This window comes from Mercenaria mercenaria, chromosome 16, assembly GCF_021730395.1.
Source record: "Mercenaria mercenaria strain notata chromosome 16, MADL_Memer_1, whole genome shotgun sequence".
NCBI lineage: Eukaryota > Metazoa > Mollusca > Bivalvia > Venerida > Veneridae > Mercenaria > Mercenaria mercenaria.
This window is the reverse complement of record NC_069376.1, coordinates 54,400,117-54,424,679: the sequence shown is the minus strand read 5'-3', so window position 1 is coordinate 54,424,679 and position 24,563 is coordinate 54,400,117. Positions and strand designations below refer to the sequence as shown.

General features: G+C 34.9%; 1 protein-coding gene across 1 annotated transcript; it reads left to right on the top strand.

The window, feature by feature from the left end:
* The first annotated feature begins 5,580 nt into the window (after window positions 1-5,580).
* On the top strand, window positions 5,581-24,563 carry LOC128549720 (baculoviral IAP repeat-containing protein 8-like). Its single transcript, XM_053527118.1, has 10 exons — window positions 5,581-5,649; window positions 6,162-6,635; window positions 11,218-11,369; window positions 13,835-13,850; window positions 14,502-14,657; window positions 15,193-15,371; window positions 16,276-16,366; window positions 17,929-18,012; window positions 18,458-18,556; window positions 21,171-24,563. Exons 2-10 carry the CDS (start codon window positions 6,332-6,334, stop codon window positions 21,365-21,367), a joined length of 1,278 nt encoding a protein of 425 aa, XP_053383093.1. The 5' UTR covers window positions 5,581-5,649; window positions 6,162-6,331; the 3' UTR covers window positions 21,368-24,563.

The following is a 24,563-nucleotide window of genomic DNA, read 5'->3' as shown; positions in this document are numbered from 1 at the left end:
TGAAAATTGAAACATTATGATGGTTGAATTTTGTTTCTACATTAAGGCACATTCCCCAAATTTATTAAATTGATAGATATTTATCCTATCTTTTTATTTTACAACAATTATGAATTTGAAACTACTGTATCAATTTTACTCTTTTGGGTCTAATAACCTTACTTAAAAACTCTCATAGTTTTAAAAGTAGTTTCTCAGTAAATCTCAAAAAACGCATCTAAAACTCGTTACTTATGAGGGGGTTTATACATAAAAATATCATTTAATATGTGCTGTGATGTTATAGTTTGTACAGTCAAAGAAGTATAAAATACACATCTATTTATTTTTATAGATCTTTGGTACAGTTAAGAGTTCATTGTCATTTGAAATCTATTATGTAAATAGTAATTGTCATAATACTTCGTTTGTTTTGTTGGAAATCTAAAAACATTTGGCCATTTTGCAAATAGGATACCCTTAATAATTAGACTAGCCACTAGTTTCTATGATTTTTTTCTCTTTTTTATGTTCATAGAGACAAAAGCCAGTCTATTCTAGAGATTTTCTAAGAGGACTGATGTTAAAATTGTAATATTGGACATAGTATATAGACTGGCTCAGTTCACTACATGAAATCATAAAAATGTGGAAAAAAAATTATCATAGTCTTGGAGCTAGTCTTCTTAATAATCATCTTAAAACTTCAACATTTTTTTCAACTGGGTATCATACAGAAAAATAAGTCCATACACTGTGACTGTACAGTCATACATATATTGAAAAAGGCTTGATGAAATGATTAAAAAGTAGACTTTTCCTTAAATATATGATACATTCATGCATCCTTAAAGGTGTTTCAGGTAGCAGGAAAATGCATCTATTCATGTGCCATATTAAAAAAATTTCGCAATCGGGAGGGGATACCCCTCCCGAACCCACCCCAGTTTGGGCCCCCCAGCAAACATATCCTGCACACGGGCATGTGTATTGCCACTGCAGTACTCAGTCACTTGTTTTCTTCATGACATTTCAGTAAAAGACATTGTGTCTGATCTTATTTTGTCCTCCACCTCAGGTTGTGGAGAAGTTGGCAATAACTTGCTGAGAACAATTATGTACTGTACTGGTATAGAATCAAGAAACAGCAGTAAATCTAACTGCCTGCTGTTACGAGTCATGTTGAAAAATGGCACTAAACCCAAAACAAAAAACTATGAACATCATTGATTGAAGTATCAAATACCATTCATAAAAATATAATAAAGCTCTACATAGATGTCTGTCTGTGTAAGACAGGGTTTTCCCAAACATTTGACAGTGTGGAATTGAAAAGGACTAGCTAGGGTTTTTTATCCACACTGCCCCGATGGTTGGGAAAACACCTGACTTGTTTAGGCACACATTAGATCATTTTCTTGCGTACCATTCATATTATTGCATGATTTTCGAAGATACTGTAAATTAGAAATTGCTTATAGACTTAGACATTGTCAAATTGTCATGTCAGTATGTGCACATGCAGGATGTTGCTTCCTTCTTGAAAAGATATGCAGGTATTTTACTACCTGGAAAACTTTTCCTTGCTAGTTAGGCAAGAATAAATGTTAATAAGAGAATAGGTATAGATTCCTTGCTTGGCAATGTGGTTAAGGTCATTGACTTGGTATCACTTGCCTCTCACCTCTTAGTTTTTAAGCCATGTTCATGTTGTCATGTGAGGAAGTCTTTAGTTTCTTCAGTTACATGTATCATATGCCAGTAAATGGGAAGAAAATAGACTTTACTTTCAAACTGTTTCATTTTGTTGGTATTTATCTTTCAGGCTAAGCTATGCCTGTTGATGATGTCACTACCAGCTTATGATATCTGCCAGATTTATATGCAAAAGGCACTGAAGGTAAGTATCACAGTATTTATGCACTCTTCAAAAAAGTAGAGGGTAAATTATTTTGCTCATTGTCAGTCAGTCCTTCCATCTGATGTTGGTCCTTTGGTAGGTTACCATTTGGTTTCCAGTTGATTACTAGGGAAGTGCTAGGTCTCACAATAGTCGAACTTCAAAGGATGATTACTTGTAGTAAATAGATGACACCTTTAGTCTTTTAGTCTTTTAGTCTTTTGTTGTTCGTAGAAAAAATATCAAAGTCTCAATGACTGAATATGGTTTCAGCTCCATAACCAAAGAATGCTTAGCAGGGGGTCGAATGTAAAGCCATTTTGACTCCCACAACAACAACTCCTCACATTAAGACTCCCACAACAACACTTTACGTTCGACCCCCCTGGCTTAGGTGTGCAGTCATCAAACTTCAAAGGATGTTTGCCTTTGGTCAGTAGTTGATCTATATTGTTTTTGGGATCAAATTCACATCAAGAATAAAAACAATTTCCACTTAACAACTAGAGAACACATGTGCCTAATGCTGAATATTATTACTGCATGTGGTCAACAGGTGACACCTATTGTTTTGGGGGTCAGTTGGTTGAAGGTCAAGGTTGCAGTGACCTTGAAACTGACCATACTTGAAGCAAGTTTTGGCTTTCAGATTTCATAAAATGATTGCCTGTGATCAGGGGATGACTCCTGTTGTTTTGTCAGGGTAAAGGTCATGGTTACCTTGAAATTAAAAATGGTTTCTGATCAGTCACTGGAGAAAACTTGAATATCTGTCTGTCAACCTTCGTAGGATGTTGCATGCATAGAAAGCAGCTGCACCCAGTTTTGTTTTAATTGGTTTTCCAAAGTAAAACATTTGATCCATACCAAGATACTGGACAGTATTTTAGCAGGTGCATGAAACTGTGTTGAGCTAAAGATTGTAAAATTTTTTTTTTCATTTTATATTTTTTTCATTTTATATTTTGGTAACATGCATTTAAAATGATAATAATGTTAAATATGTATTCGTATGGATGGATCCGTACCCCTAGATACTTCCTATTTGAATTGAATTACTATCATTAAATGCTATTTTCGAATATAACATAGGTTTTTCAAATATCTTTTTGATTGTGAATTATTCAACATGGTTGACATAGCTCTTGACAATTTGGTCATTCAACTAGCTGATGACACTGATTCGGATTAAACCGACACCGCCAGCCAGTGTGAGGATGCTCCATTGGGCGCGTGTGTTTGAAATGTATTGAATGTATTGAAATTGTATGAATGAAATTAAAAATGAAATTGAAATGATGAAATAAAATGAAATTAAAAACGTGAAAAAAATATAAATACACATGTAAAACAAATTCAATCATAAAACAAATCGCCCTATATGGGATTCGAACCCACAGCCTCCTAATCGCAAAAGTTCAATCACTAGCCAGATCCCTCCATTCTACCAACTGAGCTATCAATGTAATTTCAATCTGCTTAGTATTTGAAATATATTTATAGTTTTAAATAAGTAAAATATCTTTCAAACCCTTATTTAATAAATGGAACAATCTGGAAAACCCAAATCTAAAAAAAAAAAGCGACAGGTCACTCCTAATTGCTAATACGTGATTTAATTTATTTTTAGAGAGTCATGTACTGTACAGTTCGATTACTAGGTCATACATGTTTACATACTTTCAAACCAAAATTTCTCTACTTATAGTAGTCGCAACTTGACCGCGATGGTTGACCTTAGGCTGATTATTCATATCGATTATTTCATTATAGAAATCAAGGGTGCTTAGGGTAGCCGTGTATATTTATATGGAATAAGTTTGTATACACTGCAGTATCAAAGTATATATACTTACATTTGATCAGTTAAAGTTTCCAATACATTAATTTATATTTGCACAAACTTATATTTCCTTTTTCTCGTGCAGCTCGTGTTTTACGTACACTCCTTTTCAATAATAGGTTGTGCCTCATTACGTATTATAATGCAAAGGTCAACCATCGGGGTCAAGTTGCGTCCACTTTTTTTTTTATACAAAATGACCTTTCTACTTTTTGATTATGTTTTGTTTTAGCTTGAGCTCACGTTTTTCATATACAAGACACACTAAAATATGGAACCCTGAGTTTAGGTTACAAAACGCAATCGTTAATGTTTACAAACATGATGTTTACGAAAAAAGTAGTACTACGTTATAAATAAACACTGTCAGTTTGCACTGAACAGGCCTGCATCCAGAAATATTTGATTGGTGCGCGCGTGCATGTGTGTGTCGGGGCGGGGGTGGATGGTGGGGGGAAGGGGAGAGGCGAAGCAAATGCGCCATCCGCCGAGAGGTAGGTACGTGGAGGGGAGCTTCTGTCCGTATTTGGGTGAAGAGTGCAGCCTTCCCCCTGGAAGTTTTTTTATATGGTGATGTGAAATGTTGGCCTGTGGTGCATTTTTTTGTCTAAATGTCGAGGTACTGGATGGGTACTAATCAGTCTAAAATCAGGTTCACTCAAAACATGTTTACAACTGATGACAACAATGTACTCTGCGAAAAATTAAAAATAAACAGTCATTTTTGTAAACTGAAACAGCTGTTGGTTTATATATTTTTTTTCAAGCGTTATACACAATAATAAGATTACCGTATTTTGACTCGAGATGCTATTTTTTGCCTAGAAAATAGAACTGCTATCTTCGACAGATGCTTACTTTATTCTCCAGTAGTATACGGAAATAAATAACATTTAGATATAATACACATAATATTCCTATCACACGATAAATATATAAATTTTGAAATATTTTTGATAAAAACGGTTATTAAACAACAATTATTAAATGTGGGGTATTTTGAAACACTTTTCTGTTTTTACGTTCTATTATGTACCAAATAGCAGTTTTTTATTCATAACCTGCGCCTTAATTCTGCTAAATAATACCAATTTATCCCAGAGGATAGTTGCAGGACTCATTAGCCCGGTGACAGTATAATGTGACGGAGTGGTGTATCATGTCACGTGTCTACGGCACGATATTCTAATGAGGTAGTGCTATAAAGTTGAGATTTGCGTTCACTGCTACACTGCAGACATTCATCTATATGACTGAAAAATTGTTGAAAAGGACGCTAAACTCGAACACTCGGTAGAATTTGTTCAAACTTGATAGAAACAGAATCATGAAAAAAATCGAAGGTCACCATGCTTGTCCAGGAGTTATCTGCCCTTGAATATGCAAATTTGAAGAAAATTCCAGTTTTAAGGGCAGATAGCACCTAAACAAGCATGGTGACTTATGATTGTTTTTCTAATATTAAACTGTGTTCATAAAAAAAGTTTGAACATATTCTATTATTGGGAAATTTTTGCTCCATTTCTCATACAAGAAACTGCAGCAAGTGTCTTTTTGGTCTGGAACATTTTACATGTTATTATGCATTATGCTGAGTTATGGTTTGTTTAAAATAAATTTTTGTGTGTTTTGCATAATCACAATGTTTACACAGCATTCCGAAGCTGATTTAAGCTAGACATCCGCCAACATTAAATCGCCCCTATTGGATGTACGCAAGTATTGAGTGTACAATATATTGACTAAAGGTTAGGGTTAGGTCTAACATAGGTTTAATAGTGTACATCTTATTCGTGCGTACACTCAATGCGGGAGAATTAATGCCGACCGCTAGACATCTGTAGGTAGAAATGAATAACAGTAATGTTTCTTAATGACTCGAAATAGCCAAGTTCATGGAGGTCGGGGAAAGTTGAATATTTGACAAGTAAGCGATATTTCATAGATTGGATAATGTTATTTTACTGGCAATTTAATGGTCTATTCATTAATATATAAAAACGAAATTGTAAATGTTAAAAGCCGATTAGTCTACTTTTAATTTTCTGAAAACTAGTTCGGAAAACCCGAGTACACTATTTTTATAATCGCCTTATTGCTGCACTTATGATATTCAGGTTTATACGATAATTTGGTTTTGTTGACAAACATTATCTGCACTGAATATCATAATAACGAAAAAGGTCATATCAGTGCAACAGATTGTACCTTTATATCTATATACAATTCTTACAAAAATGGTAGAATGATTTTATCATAAACGTGCAGACACTGTTACTGAAATATAACATAACGGAAGTTTTATCTATACAAATACCATGAACTAAAGTCCATCTAAAAATTAAAAAAATGTAATAAATGTATGATTGTTTCGGCACTTATTAACATGTCTGTTAATGTCAGTTAAAGATCAGTCATTGTGAGAGCACATTATTTTAGGCAGCAGAAGTGTAAAAGTTGTCACGCCAAGGACAGTGCAAGCAGAAAAATGTTATCAGCATACCATAACCGTTTTAATAGCTCCAAACGAAAAGCAAAGTTTCAAGAACCCATCGTATCCACATCAAACCGCTGAAGATAAATACCCTATACAGGCGACAGATGTCGATATGGACTGTCCAAGCATGCAAATGGTCGTAAGCGCCCCGTCGATGTTTTCCCGTCGTGGTGAAGCAAGTGTACCATCAGGTGCTTCATATCGCTTTGGAAATGCCAGTTCGTCTGCTGTTGATGCATCATTTACACAAAGATCAAGTCAGTCAAGAGATTCGGTTGCTTTTATTCCAGCTGTACCTAGATACGTAGATTATATGACGTATGAAAAAAGACTATCTACATATCAAACAACAAAATGGCAGGTGAATGAAAAACCAGACAGAGGAATACTTGCAGATCTGGGATTTTTCTTTACAGGTATTTTTTGTAGTTTTTAATTCAGAACAAACCAACTTTTCAGTGCAGTTCGTGTTCTACGATCTCTTGTGAGTATTGGCGTCACGTTCAAATGTTTAAAAATGAGTTTGTATATATAGGTTAGAAGGTACTAAATACATCCACTACTATTTGTATGTAAAAATAAATAATTTATCAGCATTTCAAGCCTTTCTCGTCTGAAACTACAATTGTCTTGAAGGTCTGTCTCTAGGCAATCATAAAGAGAAGTGTAGGGTTGACAATAATGAATAAAGCTAATGTCGTAGTCTGGGTTCTTACGTTCTGGGTTAGAAGGTACTTATGTAGGTCATCTGCCTGTAAAGGCACGCAAAACGACACTAATAAATTTTCGTAAGACAAAACAAGAAAAATGGCGTGAATCACCATGTATCTCTAGTTACTAAAGTGCATATTTCCATATTTCCAAGCGAAAGCAATACATATATGACATGAAATGAAACACAAATGAATAATACAATGAATGAAATCAACAATTAGGCCACACCAAATTAAAAAGTTTTTCATCGGATTTGTCGCTCGTATATTTTCAGAAACACAATTTTTTTGGCGCGCTCGCCCCATTGAAAAAAATCAAGGCACACTTTTTTGGTGCGCTACTTTTTACGGACGTAACAGTGTACAAATGCTTATAATTCCAGTCCTAGATTGTTCTAAAATGTAATTTAATCACAACTAATACATTTCATCTATAATATATCAGGGCACTTATATTTAGTTGCGTTTAAGTTATTTCCCCTTATGCAGTTACGCCATTTTCTTCCAATGTTTACCAAATTAATTTGCTACTAAAATCGGACTTATTTCATTGAAAATTGGATGAAAACACACACTAATTTATTTGATAACATCAATCTACATTATTTTGGTAAGGGTAAATACATGTTGATGCATTTCTGTTTTCTGTTTTCTGTTTTTCATGTCAAAATGACAAGTACCTGTACGAAATTTTACAGCTGTAAAAGACCTGAATTTTTGTTCAAAATAACAGTCATGCTTATTCCAAATTTACACCTGTAGATTTTATATAACAGCATTGATTTTACAGCTGTAGATTTCAATTTACAGCTGTCAAACGACTGCAAAACAGTTCGAAATATGCAAATGAGCTACACCTGTAGAAAACCTACAGCTGTAATAATGAAAAAAGTTACAGCTGTAAAAATGCCCAAAAGTTACAGCTGTAGAAGTATTATAGGTTTCGAAAAAGAGGGCATTATTTTAAGGGACGAAAGTAGAGGTGCAAAAAGTTTTAGGATGAATTGCAATTTATAGATAAGGTAGCAGTTACTATGAAAATGGCAAAATAAATGATCTAGTACGTAAAGTATATGTGGTATGATTACAGTATAGACACAGCACAATTCAAAAATAGGATACAAAGTAGAACATATGTAGATCTTGTTTATAAAACTTTCTTTGTCAGTCATGAAAACATATGACAATCTTGTAATTTTTTCTTTTAAACTTATCGGCTTCCAATACAGAGTAAATAGTTAATGTATGCACTTATACATGTCCTTTTACAACTAAAATAGATAATTAAAATTCTGTACTTACTCTATCCTGCTTTAAATTCCAAAATTTTACAATGTGATGTCTGTGTGAATTTCAGTTATATCCCGCCAAAATGCATTAAAGATGGCTGACATTATACTCACGTTTCCCTCCAAAAATGTCAGCTGTAATTTTGAGACATGACCATTTTACAGCTGTAACTTTCAACAGTATAATATTTACAGCTGTAAATTGAGACCTTGATATTTTACACCTGAAAATTTCAACTGTATTTCTGACCATTTTTCCACTTACAGATCTTTTACAGTTGTAATTACAAAATACAGGTCTTTTACAGACGTTTTACAGCTGTAAAACAGGTCCATTTTTCGTACAGGTATTTTTATACGAAAGTGGATGGGGTAAGGAATTTACATTATGAGTTGTGTTCAGACCAATTTAGAGCTTCAGTTTTTTTCAGTCCTCGAGTAGAATAATGTTAATACACGTTCACCACCATTTCAGACCTTAATTGAGACTTTGTTTCAACAAATTTAATCTGTTAAGAAAGTTTAAAGTTAGAACTAAAGGGAGCAGTCTGTAAGACATCATGCTCGACTTTTCTCAGTACAGTGCTTGACTCTGAATTAGAGTTTTGCCAGTAAAAGGGGCATAATAGTCAATAGCTTTGAAAGTAACAGAAATATTGGACATTATATAAAACTTTAACCAAAAAATGTTAGTTAAAAAGTGGCATAACTCTGTCAAAATTCAAATCAGAGTTATGGGGAATTTTTCTTCTAGTGTAGACTTATGCATTGTTGTATAACAATATATACATATTTTCTATCAGCATTTACAAACGCATACGTTATTTGATTACACTGAACTGTCTGCCAATGTTATTACCTTTCCATGAGTTCGGTTGTGCGTCTGCAGGTCAAAATGTACCCAAACCGAAGTGTAACCATGTTTTCTCAATCCTTGGTAAATTATTTCTAATGTAAAAGGGCTATACATTCAATTTTAAGGTTTTTATTAGTTAATCAAGGCTGAAACAAGACAAATGTATTTCTTCGCTCGCTCCTGATTTTCTCGAAAACAAGTATTTTAAACTAGAAATTGCTTTTGTAATAAAGCGCATGCCTCCCCCAATGCAAAGTCCTATAGGCAAGAAGTCAATAGGGGTCAGGAGCGAAAGTCAAAGAGACACTGATGGTTGGCTGCAATAGGGATCATCTACTTGGCATGTCCAGTCATCACGCTAAGTTTCAGCACTCTTGGCCTAGTGGTTCTCAAGTCACTGTTCAGGCTCCTGTGACCTTGACCTTTGATCAAGTGACCCCAAAATTAATAGGGGTCATCTACTCTGCATGTCCAATCATCCTATTAAGGTTCAACATTCTAGGTCAAGTGGTTCTCAAGTTATTTTCCGAAAATCATTTTACATGACCAGGCCCCTGTGACCTTGACCTTTAATAGACTGACCCAAAAATCAATAGGGGTCATCTACTCTGCATGTTCAATCATCCTATGAAGTTTCAACATTCTGGGTCAAGTGGTTCTCAAGTTATTGGTCGGAAATTGTTTTCCATGTTCAGGCTCCTGTGACCTTGACCATTAACAGAGCGACCTCAAAATCAATAGGAGTCATCTACTCTGCATGTTCAATCATCCTATGAAGTTTCAACATTCTGGGTCAAGAGGTTCTCAAGATATTGATCGGAAACGGTTATCATTGTTCAGGCCCCTGTGACCTTGACCTTTAAAGAAGTGACCCAAAAAACAAATAGGAGTCATTTACTCTGCATGACCAATCATCCTATGAAGTTTCAACATTCTGGGTCAAAAGGTTCTCAAGTTATTGATCAGAAACGGTTTTCGATTTTCAGGCCCCTGTGACCTTGACCTTTAACAGAATAATCCCAAAATCGATAGGGGTCATCTACTCTGCATGACCAATCATCCTATTAAGTTTCAACATTCTGGGTCAAGTGGTTCTCAAGTTATTGACCGGAAATGGTTTTCAATGTTCAGGCCCCTGTGAACTTGACCTTAAACAGAGTGACCCCAAAATCAATAGGGGTTATCTATTGTGCATGACCAATCAACCTGTGAAGTTTTAACATTATGGGTCAAGTCGTTCTCGAGTTATTGATCGGAAATGGTTTTCCATGTTCAGGCCCCTGTGACCCTGACCTTTGACGGAGTGACCCCAAAAACAATAGGGTTTGTCTCCTTCATAAGCCCTACCAACCTATGAAGTTTGAAGGTTCTAGGTCAAATGGTTCTCCAGTTATTGCTCAGAAATGAAGTGTGACGTACGGACGGACGGACAGGGCAAAAACAATATGTCTTTCCCAGAGGGGGGAGACATTTTTTTTTCGCTCGCCGCCTCAATTTTTTCAGAAAAAAATCCGATGAACAACTTTCAATTGTGGCCTTACCTGTAAAGGCACGCAAAACGGCAATAATAACTTGTCGTAAGACAGACAAGAAAAATGGCGTGAACAACCATGTATTTCTATTTACTGAAGTGCGCATGCGTGACACTGGAGTGCAGGAAAGTCAAATACGTTAGGTTAATCAGTATGAAAATGAAAATGACAGATGAATGAATGTATTGGGAATGTATAGCGATATCGGAAATATAGGATGAAAGATAATCAACATAGACAAGACAGAAGGACAATACATAAGTTATATCATAGACAGATACAAAAATAAAGTTGGTATCTGACCTGCGACACTAATATTGCATAGGTTAACATCAGGAAATACCTACGTTCTCTTCCGTTTTACAAAACAGCTTCGAAACAAACTTGAAAGCAATATAACGTAGCTTAATATCATCTGCGAACATTTCTCTATATTGTCAAATATCAGTAAGCATAAAGCTGTAATGATTATTGCCTTTACTAGGATGGCAATTGGCACTATTTTACTGATATGGACTGATATGAAATATTTGGCGAAGTACTACCACCGTACCGATAAATCTTACGCTGCCGTATTGCTTATTCTATAACGTTTTTATAATCCAAAGAACGGGACGATTTAGTGAGATGCTATATGTGCGGCATTGGTCTAAAAGACTGGGTGAAGAATGACGACGTACTTCAGGAGCACGTAAAACATTCGCCGAAGTGTCACTTTTTATTGCAACACATTGGCAAAAATGAAGTTGATCGTATTCAGGTATGACGTTGATTTGACATTTTTAGCTCACATGTCACAAAGTGACAAGGTGAGCTTTTGTGTTCGCGCAGCGTCCGTCGTCCGTCCGTGCGTCCGTAAACTTTTGCTTGTGACCACTCTAGAGGTCACATTTCTCATGGGATCTTTATGAAAGTTGGTCAGAATGTTCACCTTAATGATATCTAGGTCAAGTTTGAAACTGGGTCACGTGCGGTCCAAAACTAGGTCAGTAGGTCTAAAAATAGAAAAACATTGTGACCTCTCTAGAGGCCATACTTTTCAATAGATCTTCATAAAAGTTAGTCAGAATGTTTACCTTGATAATACCTAGTTCAAATTTGAAACTAGGTTACGTGCCGTCAATAACTAGGTCAGTAGGTCAAATAATAAATAAAACCTTGTGACCTCTCTAGTGGCCATATTTTTCATTGGATCTGTATGAAAGTTGGTCTGAATGTTCATCTTGATGATATCTAGGTCAAGTTTGAAACTGGGTCAACTGCGGTCAAAACTAGGTCAGTAGGTCTAAAAATAGAAAAACCTTTCGACCTCTCTAGAGGCCATATTGTTCAATGAATCTTCATGGAAATTGGTCTGAATGTTCATCTTAGTGATATCTAGATAAAATTCGAAACTGGGTCACGTGCCTCAAAAACTAGGTCAGTAGGTATTAAAATAGTAAAAAACCTTGTGACCTCTCTAGAGGCCATACTTTCGAATGGATCTTCATGAAAATTAGTCAGAATGTTCATCTTGATGATTTCTAGGTTACGTTTGAAACTGGGTCACGTGCCATCAATAACTAGGTCAGTAGGTTAAATAATAATAAAACCTTGTGACCTCTCTAGAGGCCACATTTTTCATGGGATCTGTATGAAATATGGTCTGAATGTTTATCTTAATGATATCTAGTTCAAGTTCGAAACTGGATCAACTGCGGTCAAAAACTAGGTCAGTAGGTCTAAAAAAACAAACCTTTTGACCTCTCTAGAGGCCATATTTTTCAATGGATCTTCATGAAAATTGGTCTGAATGTTCACCTTGATGATATCTAGTAAAGTTCGAAACTGGGTCACGTGCCTTCAGAAACTAGGTCAGTAGGTATAAAAATAGAAAAACCTTGTGACCTCTCTAGAGGACATATTTTTCATGAGATCTTCATAAAAAAATTGATGAGAATATTCACCTTGATGATGTCTATGTCAGTATCAAAACTGGGTCACGTGCCTTCAAAAACTAGGTCATTAAGTTAAATAATAGAAAAACTTTGTGACCTTTCTAGAGGCCATATTTTTCAATGGGTCTTCATGAAAATTGGTCAGAATTTTTATCTTGATGATATATAGCTCAAGTTCAAAACTGGGTCACATGAGCTTAAAAACTAGGTCACTATGTCAAATAATAGAAAAAACGACGTCATACTCAGTTCAAAACTGGGTCATGTGGGGACAGGTGAGCGATTCAAGCCATCATGGTCCTCTTGTATTCACCAAACAGTGTGTCAGTTGTGGCATATATTACTTTTGTGGATTGTTTGTTTCATTCATAACACAAATGCTTCTATATGAATAGAATCTAGTAAAGGTAACCTTTGCAAGAAAGGAATTTGATTGTGTCCTTTACATTTATAACTTCAATAATATTTTCTTTAAGAAACAAAGGAATTTGTTATGGATAAGGTTTGTGGTAAATATATATACGGGCGATATTCTTGTAGCTGCGTATACAAAATGTATTTCAATAGATCTGAGCTACATTTCACAATATATATATGCATCTCAATAGTCATTACATGTGAATGTTAGCACTTACAGTACTGATAGTTTTCTTTAGCATTAAAGTGTTCATTTCAGTAAGAGTATATATCTTATCGCTAAAGAAGCATTAAGACTCCTTTTGCATTCACCACTCTCGGAGATAACCGAAAATAAGGACAAAGGTCTAGTAGGAATAGCTCTGTTTAATAAAAAAAACAAATCCCCTCACACAGAAATCCTAACGTCAATTCGGAATTTAAACGGGTAAATGATGCACCAAATCTCACTCTGAATCTGGGGCGTGAGAGGTGTACTCATTTCATTACCTCTAATGAACAGACTCAATCAAACCGAGTCTGCAAATATTCTGTTTGGTTGAATTCTATGCTTCCAAAGGATCTTTTCACAGATTTTATTCACCATGTTCCAAAATTCCAGGACAGTGTAAAAGTTATTCCCTCCAAGGGAAGCAAGTATAACGAACCATACACGTAAGAGCTCATGGAGTCTTCCAAATGTTTCCGTCAGAAAGTAGAAAGCTTAGGGTCCAACCACGAAACATGCGGTGTGTCTCACAGTCGGGTCATAACCTTCAAATGCCATTACTGAAAATCTTACAAAGCTTAAAATCAAATTTTCCCCAAAACTGTTTTGGTGTAACTTGTTGCAAAAGTGTTTTATAAACAATGTCGTATTTATCCTTTTCAGAGAGATTCTTTGACAGGTAAGTTTTTAATTGTTTTATACTTGATATCTAAATACGGTGACAATGTACTAAATTACATTTCTAACACCCGAAAACGGGATACCACTTCTGCTTTTTTTCTGCAATTTGTTTGCAGCTACATTCAAGAAAAGTGAAAACGCAACAGTCACTTTTTGTGATACTCAATGCATGACCTTTGTCACATGTTCACGTGGAGTTCGTGTTGTAATTCATGTAACTACCGCCGATAAAACTCTTTTTATCCTCATGTTTTTATTCGGAATTACAGAAATTCGATCTCGGATATTAAATTTCTCTTTTGCATTTTCTATTGGTTTTTAATTGTTTTAATTAGCTTGCTAGGTTAGGGGTTTTGTGGAAGACAGATGAGTTCTGTCGTAACAAGAGTGTCTTTACTAGTAGTAATATCATTACCTCTGAATATTTTGAATTTTACTTGTTTCCAAAATCAGTAGAAGGCCTAGGAATATTTAAATGTCGTCACATCTTGAACGAGTGATTTTACATGGAGAAGTTCTGTGCAGAAAGGACGAAGTTTGATACAGGTGCAGTATATGACTTTTTTTACCGAACATACATCCGAAATGCATTATATTGGACAAAAAGATAACATTTAAGCACAATGTCATTGGTTCTTATCTATTTTAGCTGGTTCATCTATTTCCACTGGTTCCCAGCTTCCTTATAAGATACGATCTCCGCAGTATCAAACAATGGAAGCAAGGCTGGCAACTTTCAAATCCTTTCCCAGCAACATTAGAATCCCGCACCATGAGCTAGCAGTCGCTGGGCTATACTTTACAGGTAATTGTAATTTCTTTGATTGATTGTTGATTAAAGGACTTGTTATCGAATCAAACTGAAAGAAATGGAAACATTTATTATTTTACAGTCCAAAGCTTGGCGCACAAGATCAAAACTTGTTTACTAAATTTGACGAAAGAATCAGTTTAAATAGCCTAAACTTGCGGTGGAGGTAAGTCAATAAATGCTGAAGAAGTATAAACAATAACAAATATTTACACATACGGATTTAAAACAAGACCAGTCGACAATCACCGAGGTTCAAATGAAATGAGCACGGAAATGCACAAAAACAGTATTGTGAAAAGTAGATAAAGATCTTCAATCTGATAAACAAATCTACTGATATCTTTATAACATAATCAGGTTGTATCAACGACTAAATATATATTTATTTGTATTTAACAATCCTTGAGCCCACGTGACGACAACATTAAGGTGCTTTATTAAAAAATAATCATTATGTATCAGGTGCAATATGTGCTCATCTGTTCCTTCACAATGACATTTACTTGTATTAATGTTTATTTGTTAGGCCAAGGAGATTTATGCAGGTGTTTTACATGTGACGGCGGACTCAAGGACTGGAGTACAGGAGATGATCCCTGCAGAGAACATGCAACATATTTTCCCAATTGTGACTATATTAATCAACTGAAAGGACGGGGCTATGTTAGAACACTGCAACTAAGACGACATAATAACCAACCTCAGGTACCTTAGTATACATGAGAAAATCTATTTTAATACCTTTAACGATAAAAATCAAGATTCACTTATGTTAGAATTTACGACCAAAACTATCAACATAGTATATTCAAATTTGGTTTTCCTTTTTAATGAGCTAATGATCTATCTTGATGCGACAATTTATTACTTTACGTGACTCGATGATTACAAGGTATCTTTTTCTGAAAAAAATGCATGTAGCACAATGTTTTGATATTAAGTAACATGCATAGTCTTTTAAAATGAAGTGACTTACACATTTAACCAGTTTAGGATGATGACCAAGTCTTAGCTGTCTGAAATGGATTTTACCTTGTCCGAAATACGTAGCTGATCTTCAGTCGTCCGAGATTTAGATATATCATACATGTAAATTATAAAAGATATAATCTTCCAAACTGCAAGCTGTTAAAAGACAAAGGTAAGTCTCTCTTATTCAACGTGCAAAGTCAATGAATGGGAAGAGCAACTTTATTCCAGCTAAGCTCTCACAGCACGAGTATCCAGTTAAGGCTGACTGCTGAACATACTATCAGTGGAAGATTACAATTCAGCAGTGAATATCAGGCGGATTATAAGTCAGTCCACTGACCAGGGACTCTATTTCTGCAGCCGAACCTTCAGATCTGCAACACTGACTCCATTTAACAGTAAAAATTAATGAAAGTCATTGATTTCGGCAATGTTCTCATCGTGCTTTATAGCTTTCAATAATTTCAGTAAAAAGACAGTCAGCTGTAAATAAATATTCTAACACTTCAAGGAAACAAACTGCTCGAACAAAAAAATCATTGAGTTCTCACTGGCACATTATATAATAAAACTCCAGTCTCACACGTGAATTTGTTATTTTTTTAACACTTAAAATGAAAATGAGATACTGTTATAGGGTACACAAGGTGACACTCCTCAGACAATACAAGAACCGGAAACCTCCACGTTACTACAAGTGGACAAACTTGATATTTCTAGCAACGACGGTAGGTGAAAAAAGTGTGTATGTCTCTGTTAAGGCAGTTCGATATGCTCAATACTTCCAGACATTCTACTTTTATTCTATACACCTCATACATCTGCGAAATACGTACGTTTGCCGTTTTCACCATTCACATATGTTGTGGCAACGGTACAAGTAAACGTAAACAAAATATCATTCAAGATAGCGCTGTACCAAATTGAATTGTAAATTGTGAAAAAAAAAATGTTCGTGTTTGAAACAGACCGTGGGGCTAATATAAAAGAGGAACGCTTTTTAACTTGCACCGGTAGTATGAATTTGAGAGCAGTATACTTTTTCTCAGATGAATACATGCGTTTGTTTTTCTAGTTACCAGCTTACCAGTTTAGAATCATTACAAGTATTGCACTAATCATTTTCATTTTTCCCATTTTAACACCACATCAGAAACATTTTATGTGCTAGTCCTCTACGGGTTTTGTCACATATTTACGCAATATCCAAATTTTTATAACTGCTTCTATATCAAGTTTTCTTTTCCATGAAACAATTTGTCTTTGTGATCTGTTTATATTTAAGTCTTTATTACCTTTATCTATTTTTAAAAACAAATAATATCACTCGGTCTAGTTTAAAATCAAATGTAATGAAAGCTTACATATCAATATAAATAGACGTAACTCCCATTTTCAAAAAAAAAGATGTATTGAGATATGCAGCACCGCATGACCCGGCACACGACTACCTACAGGAAGATCCTAATATTGATCAAAAATTGATCATTTTATATATCAGATTTAATCAGCTTTCTAGGCTGTCAGTACATAATCTGTAAAATATTAAAAAACTTTGGACATAATCACAAAAGATGATGACATTGCGTAAATTATTGAGCCTAATTTATACGTCATATTTACGTCAGATTGCATATTTTAATGTATTTATTTGCTAAAACCGATGGTCTAGTTGTAACGCACTTGACCGTCAATCTCTGGGTTCGAAGCCTGGTTCAGTCAATGGAAATTTCTGAGATGATCTTGTGTGTGTCCCACGTAACTAGGAGGTCAGTATTTGCTCTTTCCCAGGAAGAAGGCACAGCTTCCAAATGTTCACAAAACTTGTCTTTTTGGTGTTCTTTAGTAAATTCATCTATATTTTTAAAAACAACTTGATGCTGCACTGGCATTGCTTGAGGCTACTGAATCACAGCAGCAAAAATCGTTATATCCCTCGTCCCATTGTGCCAACATATTTTTGTAATCTAAGACTAGTTATATATTTGGAAATCAAAGAAAAAAACTCGTATTGTAATGCCAATTTCTCTGTTTGAAATTTATCACACATCAGATAACTATAATTGAAATCGAACTGTTACGAGAAACGTTATTACCAAATTTGCTGTAAATTTTTTTTCATTTATTTCATATAAAACGTTACGGTAAACCGTATAAAAATACACGTGTATCATAAATGATGTTTCATTTTAACACTTGTATTTAACCGTTTATTTTCAAAACGTAATTCTTACAAAAAGTTCATTTGGAAATATGTTACAACTGAAGATGATTTTGAATGAAATTTCAGATTCTAGAAAAGTAAGTCAGGTTACAGGGATGGGCTATACAGAACGTGACGTGGAAACAGCGAAAGCAGAATTGAAGAGAAATGGTATGATTCTACATGACTGTTAAAACTGACAGCATGCAAAATAAAACGACACTTGATTTGCTCCAGTATTATTAAAGCATAATCTAAAGTTGTCGATAGTAAAGAACAAAAAGTGAAGCTGCACTAATTGGTATAAATGATGAATTATGGGCCTCTAGTGGCTAGATGGCTTGCTTCGAATTACTTACTCCTTTTCGCTGTTGGTTTTCGCTTGGTTGTAGATATATTTCATGTGAGGAAGCCATCAAGCTGCCTAATGGAAGGTTGGTGGTTCTATCCAGATGCCCGTCTGTTATGAAATAATGCCAAGAGGGGGTCTTCCTCAACCGTAAAAACTGAACAGTTGCCATATTATTTATATTTGCGTCGAAATGACGTTAAACTCAACAAGATTATGTTCTCTGTTAATATAGCATTTATAGCATATGATTTTATAATTGATTAGGTCACACAAATCCCAGCGTAGAAGCAATTGTGAACATGATACTTGATATGCAACACCAAGCAAAAGATACCGCTAATTCAGCGGAAAGTGAACCAGAAGGTAATTGAAAGTGAACAAGTAAAATACATATCTGTAAATAAAAATGATCAGTTAAAATGTGGCTTCATCAATGAAAGAATGAGTTATGATTTTTGGCATGCCCTAGACGCATTTAAACCCATAGTTTTCTCTATAGGTTACTGACCATGAATAAGTTATTGTGCCCACCAAACATTTGTCCGTTAGGCATTGCCAGACGCTTCTATGTTGCTTATATGTATCTTACGTGTTTGGAAATGGCGGTGTTCCACAGTTATTTTACCATGAGTAAGTTATTGTGCCCACCATAATTTTGTCTGCCGACTTGTTTTTTTTTTCTGCGTGTGCGTTTGTGGTGTGTTGGTGGGGGGGGGGGGGGGGGGGTGGGTCCTGCTTGTTTGTTTATCTGTGTAAGTAAGTTGTATGTGTGTGTGTGTGTGTTTGTCTTTTGTACGTGCGTGTCTGCGACGTTGTAGGAATACTACATTGTAAGAATACTACGTTTAAGGAACGTGGCTTTCCTTGTTTAATATTCATCTTTGCTCTACATTTCCCAACATCCGACCCTTTTAACTACCCCTTACTACCTAACCCCAATTTTCAGCATTTTGCATATCTTTATTATGTACTTGTTGGATTGTTGAAGCAACCCGTCAACAATATTTTCCGTTACAACTTCTTTTGTTGTGGGGGTACTTTATGCATGGCTCTATGGCTCAGGTTTGGGGTTGCTCTTTGCTTCATACCTTTTATCTTTTATACAAGTGATAAATTGTAAATTATGAAAGTGATGAAATATAAAGAAATTTATCATCATTTTGCGTTAATACTCTGAATTTCAATATAACATTAAGGCTAGTGAAAACAAATGTACTTTTCCCTTTTAATAAACGAATATTCAATTTTATGCATATGGTAGGATGAGCCAAGATATAAGTTAGGAATGTATGTCTATGTTATATAATGTCTAAACTTTTAAAACACCAACTGCCTTTGCCTTTATCGATTATACTGACAAATTTGCACAAGAATTTTTCAGTTTGTCTACGTTTGTGATGTTTTTGATAGTAGTGTTTCATGCGTTTCAGAATTGTATTAATTTGACCGTTCCAAGGCGGTGCTCATTGTTTTCAATCCGTTTTGTCCGTTTCGTATTTTAGGTAACATTTTTTGTTGTTGATGTTTCCTTTCTCTCCCCCTCCCCCGTCAACCACATCACGCCTTGCATTTACACCCACCTTTCCTTTTACTATGAGCGACTGTGATTGGACTGTGGCTTTCCTTGTTGAATATTCATCCTTGCTGTGTACGTGCGTGTTTGCGCTGCTTTAGTCTGCCTATAGAGAAACTGTATTTTTAGAGCGTGAATTTCCTTGTTTAGCATTCATTCTTGCTTTTTTCCCCATTCCCCAACACCCACCCTTTATCTACTCCTAACACATTTTTATATTGTGCTGATGTAATTAAAATGTACTTGTTGGTTTTTTAAGCAAACCAAGAGAAAGTCTTGTATTGGGTTTTCTTTTTCAGAAATGACTAACTGTCTTATCTTTAAATGGATGAAGACATAAAAATATTTTTCAAAAAGTTTCGAAAGCAAAATTCAAGTATATAATTAAACCTGTCTTCAATCACATGTAGTAAGGTGAATATCTGAAGCTATATGTGTTTGACCTGGAAGTCAGTATTTCCATAGACATGTCAGTATGGAGGATATCAAATGAGTGCACATGTAGTTTCCAGTTTGAATTTGTTGAAGATGTTGAACAAAATTATATACATGAATGCAAACCTCTAATAAACATATTTAATATTCTTTTCATTTACGAAACGACATTAGTTTGATAATCTATTTATCAAATTCCTAAGTGAAATAAAATGAGAAAAATATGATCCTTGTTAGACTGTGATACAATAAACAAGGTAGATCATAGGAATAATTGGCCACTTAATGTTTAGTCTGCTATATTCTCCGTTTATTTTAGTTGTTGTTGTGGGCCTACTTTACAATGCATGTCTTTATGGCTGTGTTTTGGGGGTGGGGTGGGGGAGGCTTCATGGATATCTACCTTTACTTTTTATTTTTACTATATATTTATTTTATTTATTATGTAATAGCTCCGTAGCCACAGTTCTATCTTATGAGATGTTGGGACGTTCTCACAATTCCAATGATCTGGAAAAAGGGAACCCGGTACAGTAAAACAATTGTAGTAAGAAATTGGCAAATAGTTCCCCTACATCTCGGGTGCTATATGTAGGTGGATTCCAAATGCCGCTTGGTTTAAACACCGTAGCGTCGTAACATTACACTGCCTATATGCAATTTATTTCGAAAGGGCATTATGTAGTGAAAATAAAATATTTGTTTTATTAGTTAATGTCGTAAAAATGCAAATCAAATTATATGAATTCTTGAAAGAACACAAAAGACTTGAATGCATGAATGTTTGAAAATATCTCTAAAAATCTATTGGTTTAGGAGTGTTTATCACTAGTAAACAGAAACATTGAATTTATATATGAATAGTTATGGAGAATTTTTACATAATGCTATTTGTTATAGGGAGTTTGCTTAGATACATGTAGTACAAAATGCACTTTCTTGAAAATTTCTATCATATTTTCTGTATAGATTTGCAAGCCATTGCTGAAGAAAATGAGCGACTCTCCCAGATGGTCCAGTGTATGTTGTGTATTGAGGAGGAGCCGGATATACTATTTTTGCCATGTGCACATCACCGAATTTGCCATAAATGCTCTGAAAGCATAACTCGTTGTCCAGTTTGTAACAATTACATTAAGGAAAAGGTCAGGACGTACCGGGCATAGCGTGGGGGCAATGTAACAAACAAGTAATATTTCACGTAGTGTTACGTATCAGATAAAACACGTTTGAAACTATTTATAGATATGTAGGTAAAAACGCACACGTCGGTTACTTGTATGTTGACAAACCTTAAATATACAGGTGCATTTCAATACATTTCATGTCATATTAGTATTAAGTTATAACAAAGTTATTAGTTATTTGTCTAATGAATTTACTAGTAGACGGATTTACAACGCATATTAAACCTGTCAGATCTAAAAACCTACACGCCCTTTTAATTTTTTCGCAAATGCCACAGAGTATTGAACTTTCATATTAATAGCATCTATAGTAAATGCTGTACCTTTCAGTTAGTTAGCCATATAGGTAAATAAGGATGTACAGATATGATCTAAAATGCAATTTGGAGGAAATGCTAAAAATATAGGAACCTGTCGGCACTGCCACTTTGATTAAGTAAACTAAACTGATGTTTTAACAACAGAAGGACTGCTGAATATTCTAGTAAAATTAAAAAACATTAATACTTGATAAAACAGAAGAAATGTTTGAATGCCTTTTGCTTTAAAAGTACACGATATAATCATATAATTTGGTTAAGCTTTTTATATGTTCTCTTCAAGTACTTTCTTAATATGTTTTAGATGATAACTCAAACTTTGTCCATATGGTGGTAATACCATTTTGCAATATGGTTTGACATGTTAGTGTACACTTGTATTACCCTTTAACATTCTTTTTAAATCTGTAGAAGTGTATAACTGTGAAAATTAACATCGACTGTTCATATTTTTACAAAAAAGTAACACTACATTTTCACAAAGATATTATACTCTCTTGGCAATTATAATATCATAGATAGTTTTCAAACCTGTTTGTCAGATAACGAAACAGACGTGGTGCGTGAAACGTCACTTGTTTGTTACATGAGCCCCCAGTGAGCCAGTCCGCGAGTTGTTGTGAGGCCGCCCTGGCGTTTCGAGTCAAGCACATGTGACGTTGTGTTTGCTTTTCGTATTTCTAGAAACGTAATGAAAAAATATGAAGGTCATATAAGTTGATATTGGCTTTTCCAGGCAGGATTACGTGAACTATTGACTGATTTATTTGGATAAGTGTTGTGTATTGTTCTGTGGTTTTAAAAGCAACGGTTATATGTAAAAGTTGTTGCTTTTAAAGCCAAATGCATGTTAGTTCAGGTTTACTGTTCTCCCTTAGATAATGTTAAGGTAATAGATTTGAATATAATCGAGGTCAGATAATTATGTCGATATGTTTTTCTATGAAGTAAAATTCATGAGAGACAGGTTTATTATATATGGCATTGTTTTTTCTACCCGAAATCATGTGTACTCTTATTGTTCATCTAGCTAGTGGTTGCTTGTTATCATGGTCGTATTTCAAACAAAATTCTCTTGTGAGGTGTTTGATAGTCCAAGTGTTTTACGTTATGACTGTATTTCAAGCAGAAATCATAGTTGTTCTACCTGCATTCCAAGCAGTTATGCTCATATACACTTTCTGAACAATGTTTTATGATTTGTGTGTTTGCTTCTAGAAAAGACGTCAAATACGTAAACAGTTGTAAACTGAACTGGTGTCATGAAATGCAAATAAAGTCATTTGTATCAGTTAGCAACGGATCGGAATTTCTCTCCAGGTGAAGATCGTATGTGGTTGTTTAAAATAAATAAACTTAATGTATTCTTTGGCGTTAGGTTTTTGGCCTATACGATATTGTTTGTGCCGACATATTTTCATTTCACTTCTAATTAAGATTATATATGGTTATGTTCACTTCTAGTCATTTTGAAAACGGCATTCAAAATTTATAATTCGCAAGTCACGGTGATGTAGGGGCACTAATACTCCTTTTCTGGCCAGGTTTTTGTGAGATTTTATTTGCTTTTTAACGTTTTTCCAGCCAAGATTTTTCTAGCCACAACCATATCAGGTATTGTTAGCATATCGATCTAATGCCTTATCAGGTCATATTTGGTATTCCTGCCACGACAATGTCAGGTCTTGTTTACATATCCATCCAATGTCGAATTAGGTCATATTGGTTTTTCTAGCCATGGCCATGCCAGGTTTTCTTTTCCTATTGATTCCAAAGTCTTGTTTTTCTAGCTATGGTCATGTCAGGTATTCTTTGAATATCGATCTAATGTCATATCAGGTCAAGTTTGCATTTGTGACAGGTCCTGTGTGCTTATCCAGCCAATATCATTTCAGGTCGTGTTTGTTTTCTAGCCATGGCTATTTCAGGTTTCGTTTGCATATCTATCCAATGTCATATCCAGACAAGTTTATTTTTCTAGCTATACCCATGTTAGGTCTTGCTTGTATCTTAATGCAATGTCATCTCAGGTCATTTTTGATTTCCTAATCTTACTCATGTCAGGCGTTGTTTTTCTTTTAACTCCAATGTCATATCAGGCAATGTTTATTTTTCAAGCCATGACTATGTCAGCGTTTCCTTGCATATCCATTCAATATCTTATTAAGTCATGTTTGTTTTTTCTAGCCATACCCTTGTCAAGTCTTGTTTTCTTCATATCAGGCGTGCTTGTTTTTTCCACCATAATTGTTTGCTGTATTAAGCTTGTTGTTCGTGAAAGATAGTATAAATGAAACGTCGCGGTTCTCACAACAATCTTCGCGGACCGCTCAAGTTCTGGAATGGATCAAGGATGGACTCGATGTTGTGATTTTTACGATAATCTTTGTGAACGGCTCATAGTTCTGGAACGATAGAGGATAGATAACATTTTGCGATTGTCACGCCAATATAAAGATTGGAACGAAGACAGAATGGATAAAATGTTGACTTTAATGAACACCAGTTGTTCCCCATATTTTCATAAATGAAACATATAAGTGATAAAAGTGATTACAATGAAAAACAATTCTCACCATGTTCAAATTTTATTTCGCGTACCTGTGGCTTGCTTGCTTTTCTTGTACATATATAGCCTGTTATGCTGTAGTTTCGATCCCTTTAACACTTCATTCTGCGCATGATGAAGTTAACAAAGACATGTGCGAGGGTCAAAATTAGGTCAAAGTATATTTTGGGCATTCCTCCAAAGATATAAATAGCTTAAAACACAAAGAAATATAAAATATATAAATTATGCATACATAAAACCAACCATGTCATCGGACTGAATCACTAAAAAGCTTTCTTGTTAA

Coding starts and splice junctions, on each gene's coding strand:
- LOC128549720 (XM_053527118.1), top strand. CDS start 6,332: ATGGACTGTCCAAGCATGCAAATGGTCGTAAGCGCCCCGTCGATGTTT. Junction 16,367..17,928: donor TGATATTTCTAGCAACGACG/GTAGGTGAAAAA, acceptor ATGAAATTTCAG/ATTCTAGAAAAGTAAGTCAG. Junction 18,013..18,457: donor AGCAGAATTGAAGAGAAATG/GTATGATTCTAC, acceptor ATAATTGATTAG/GTCACACAAATCCCAGCGTA.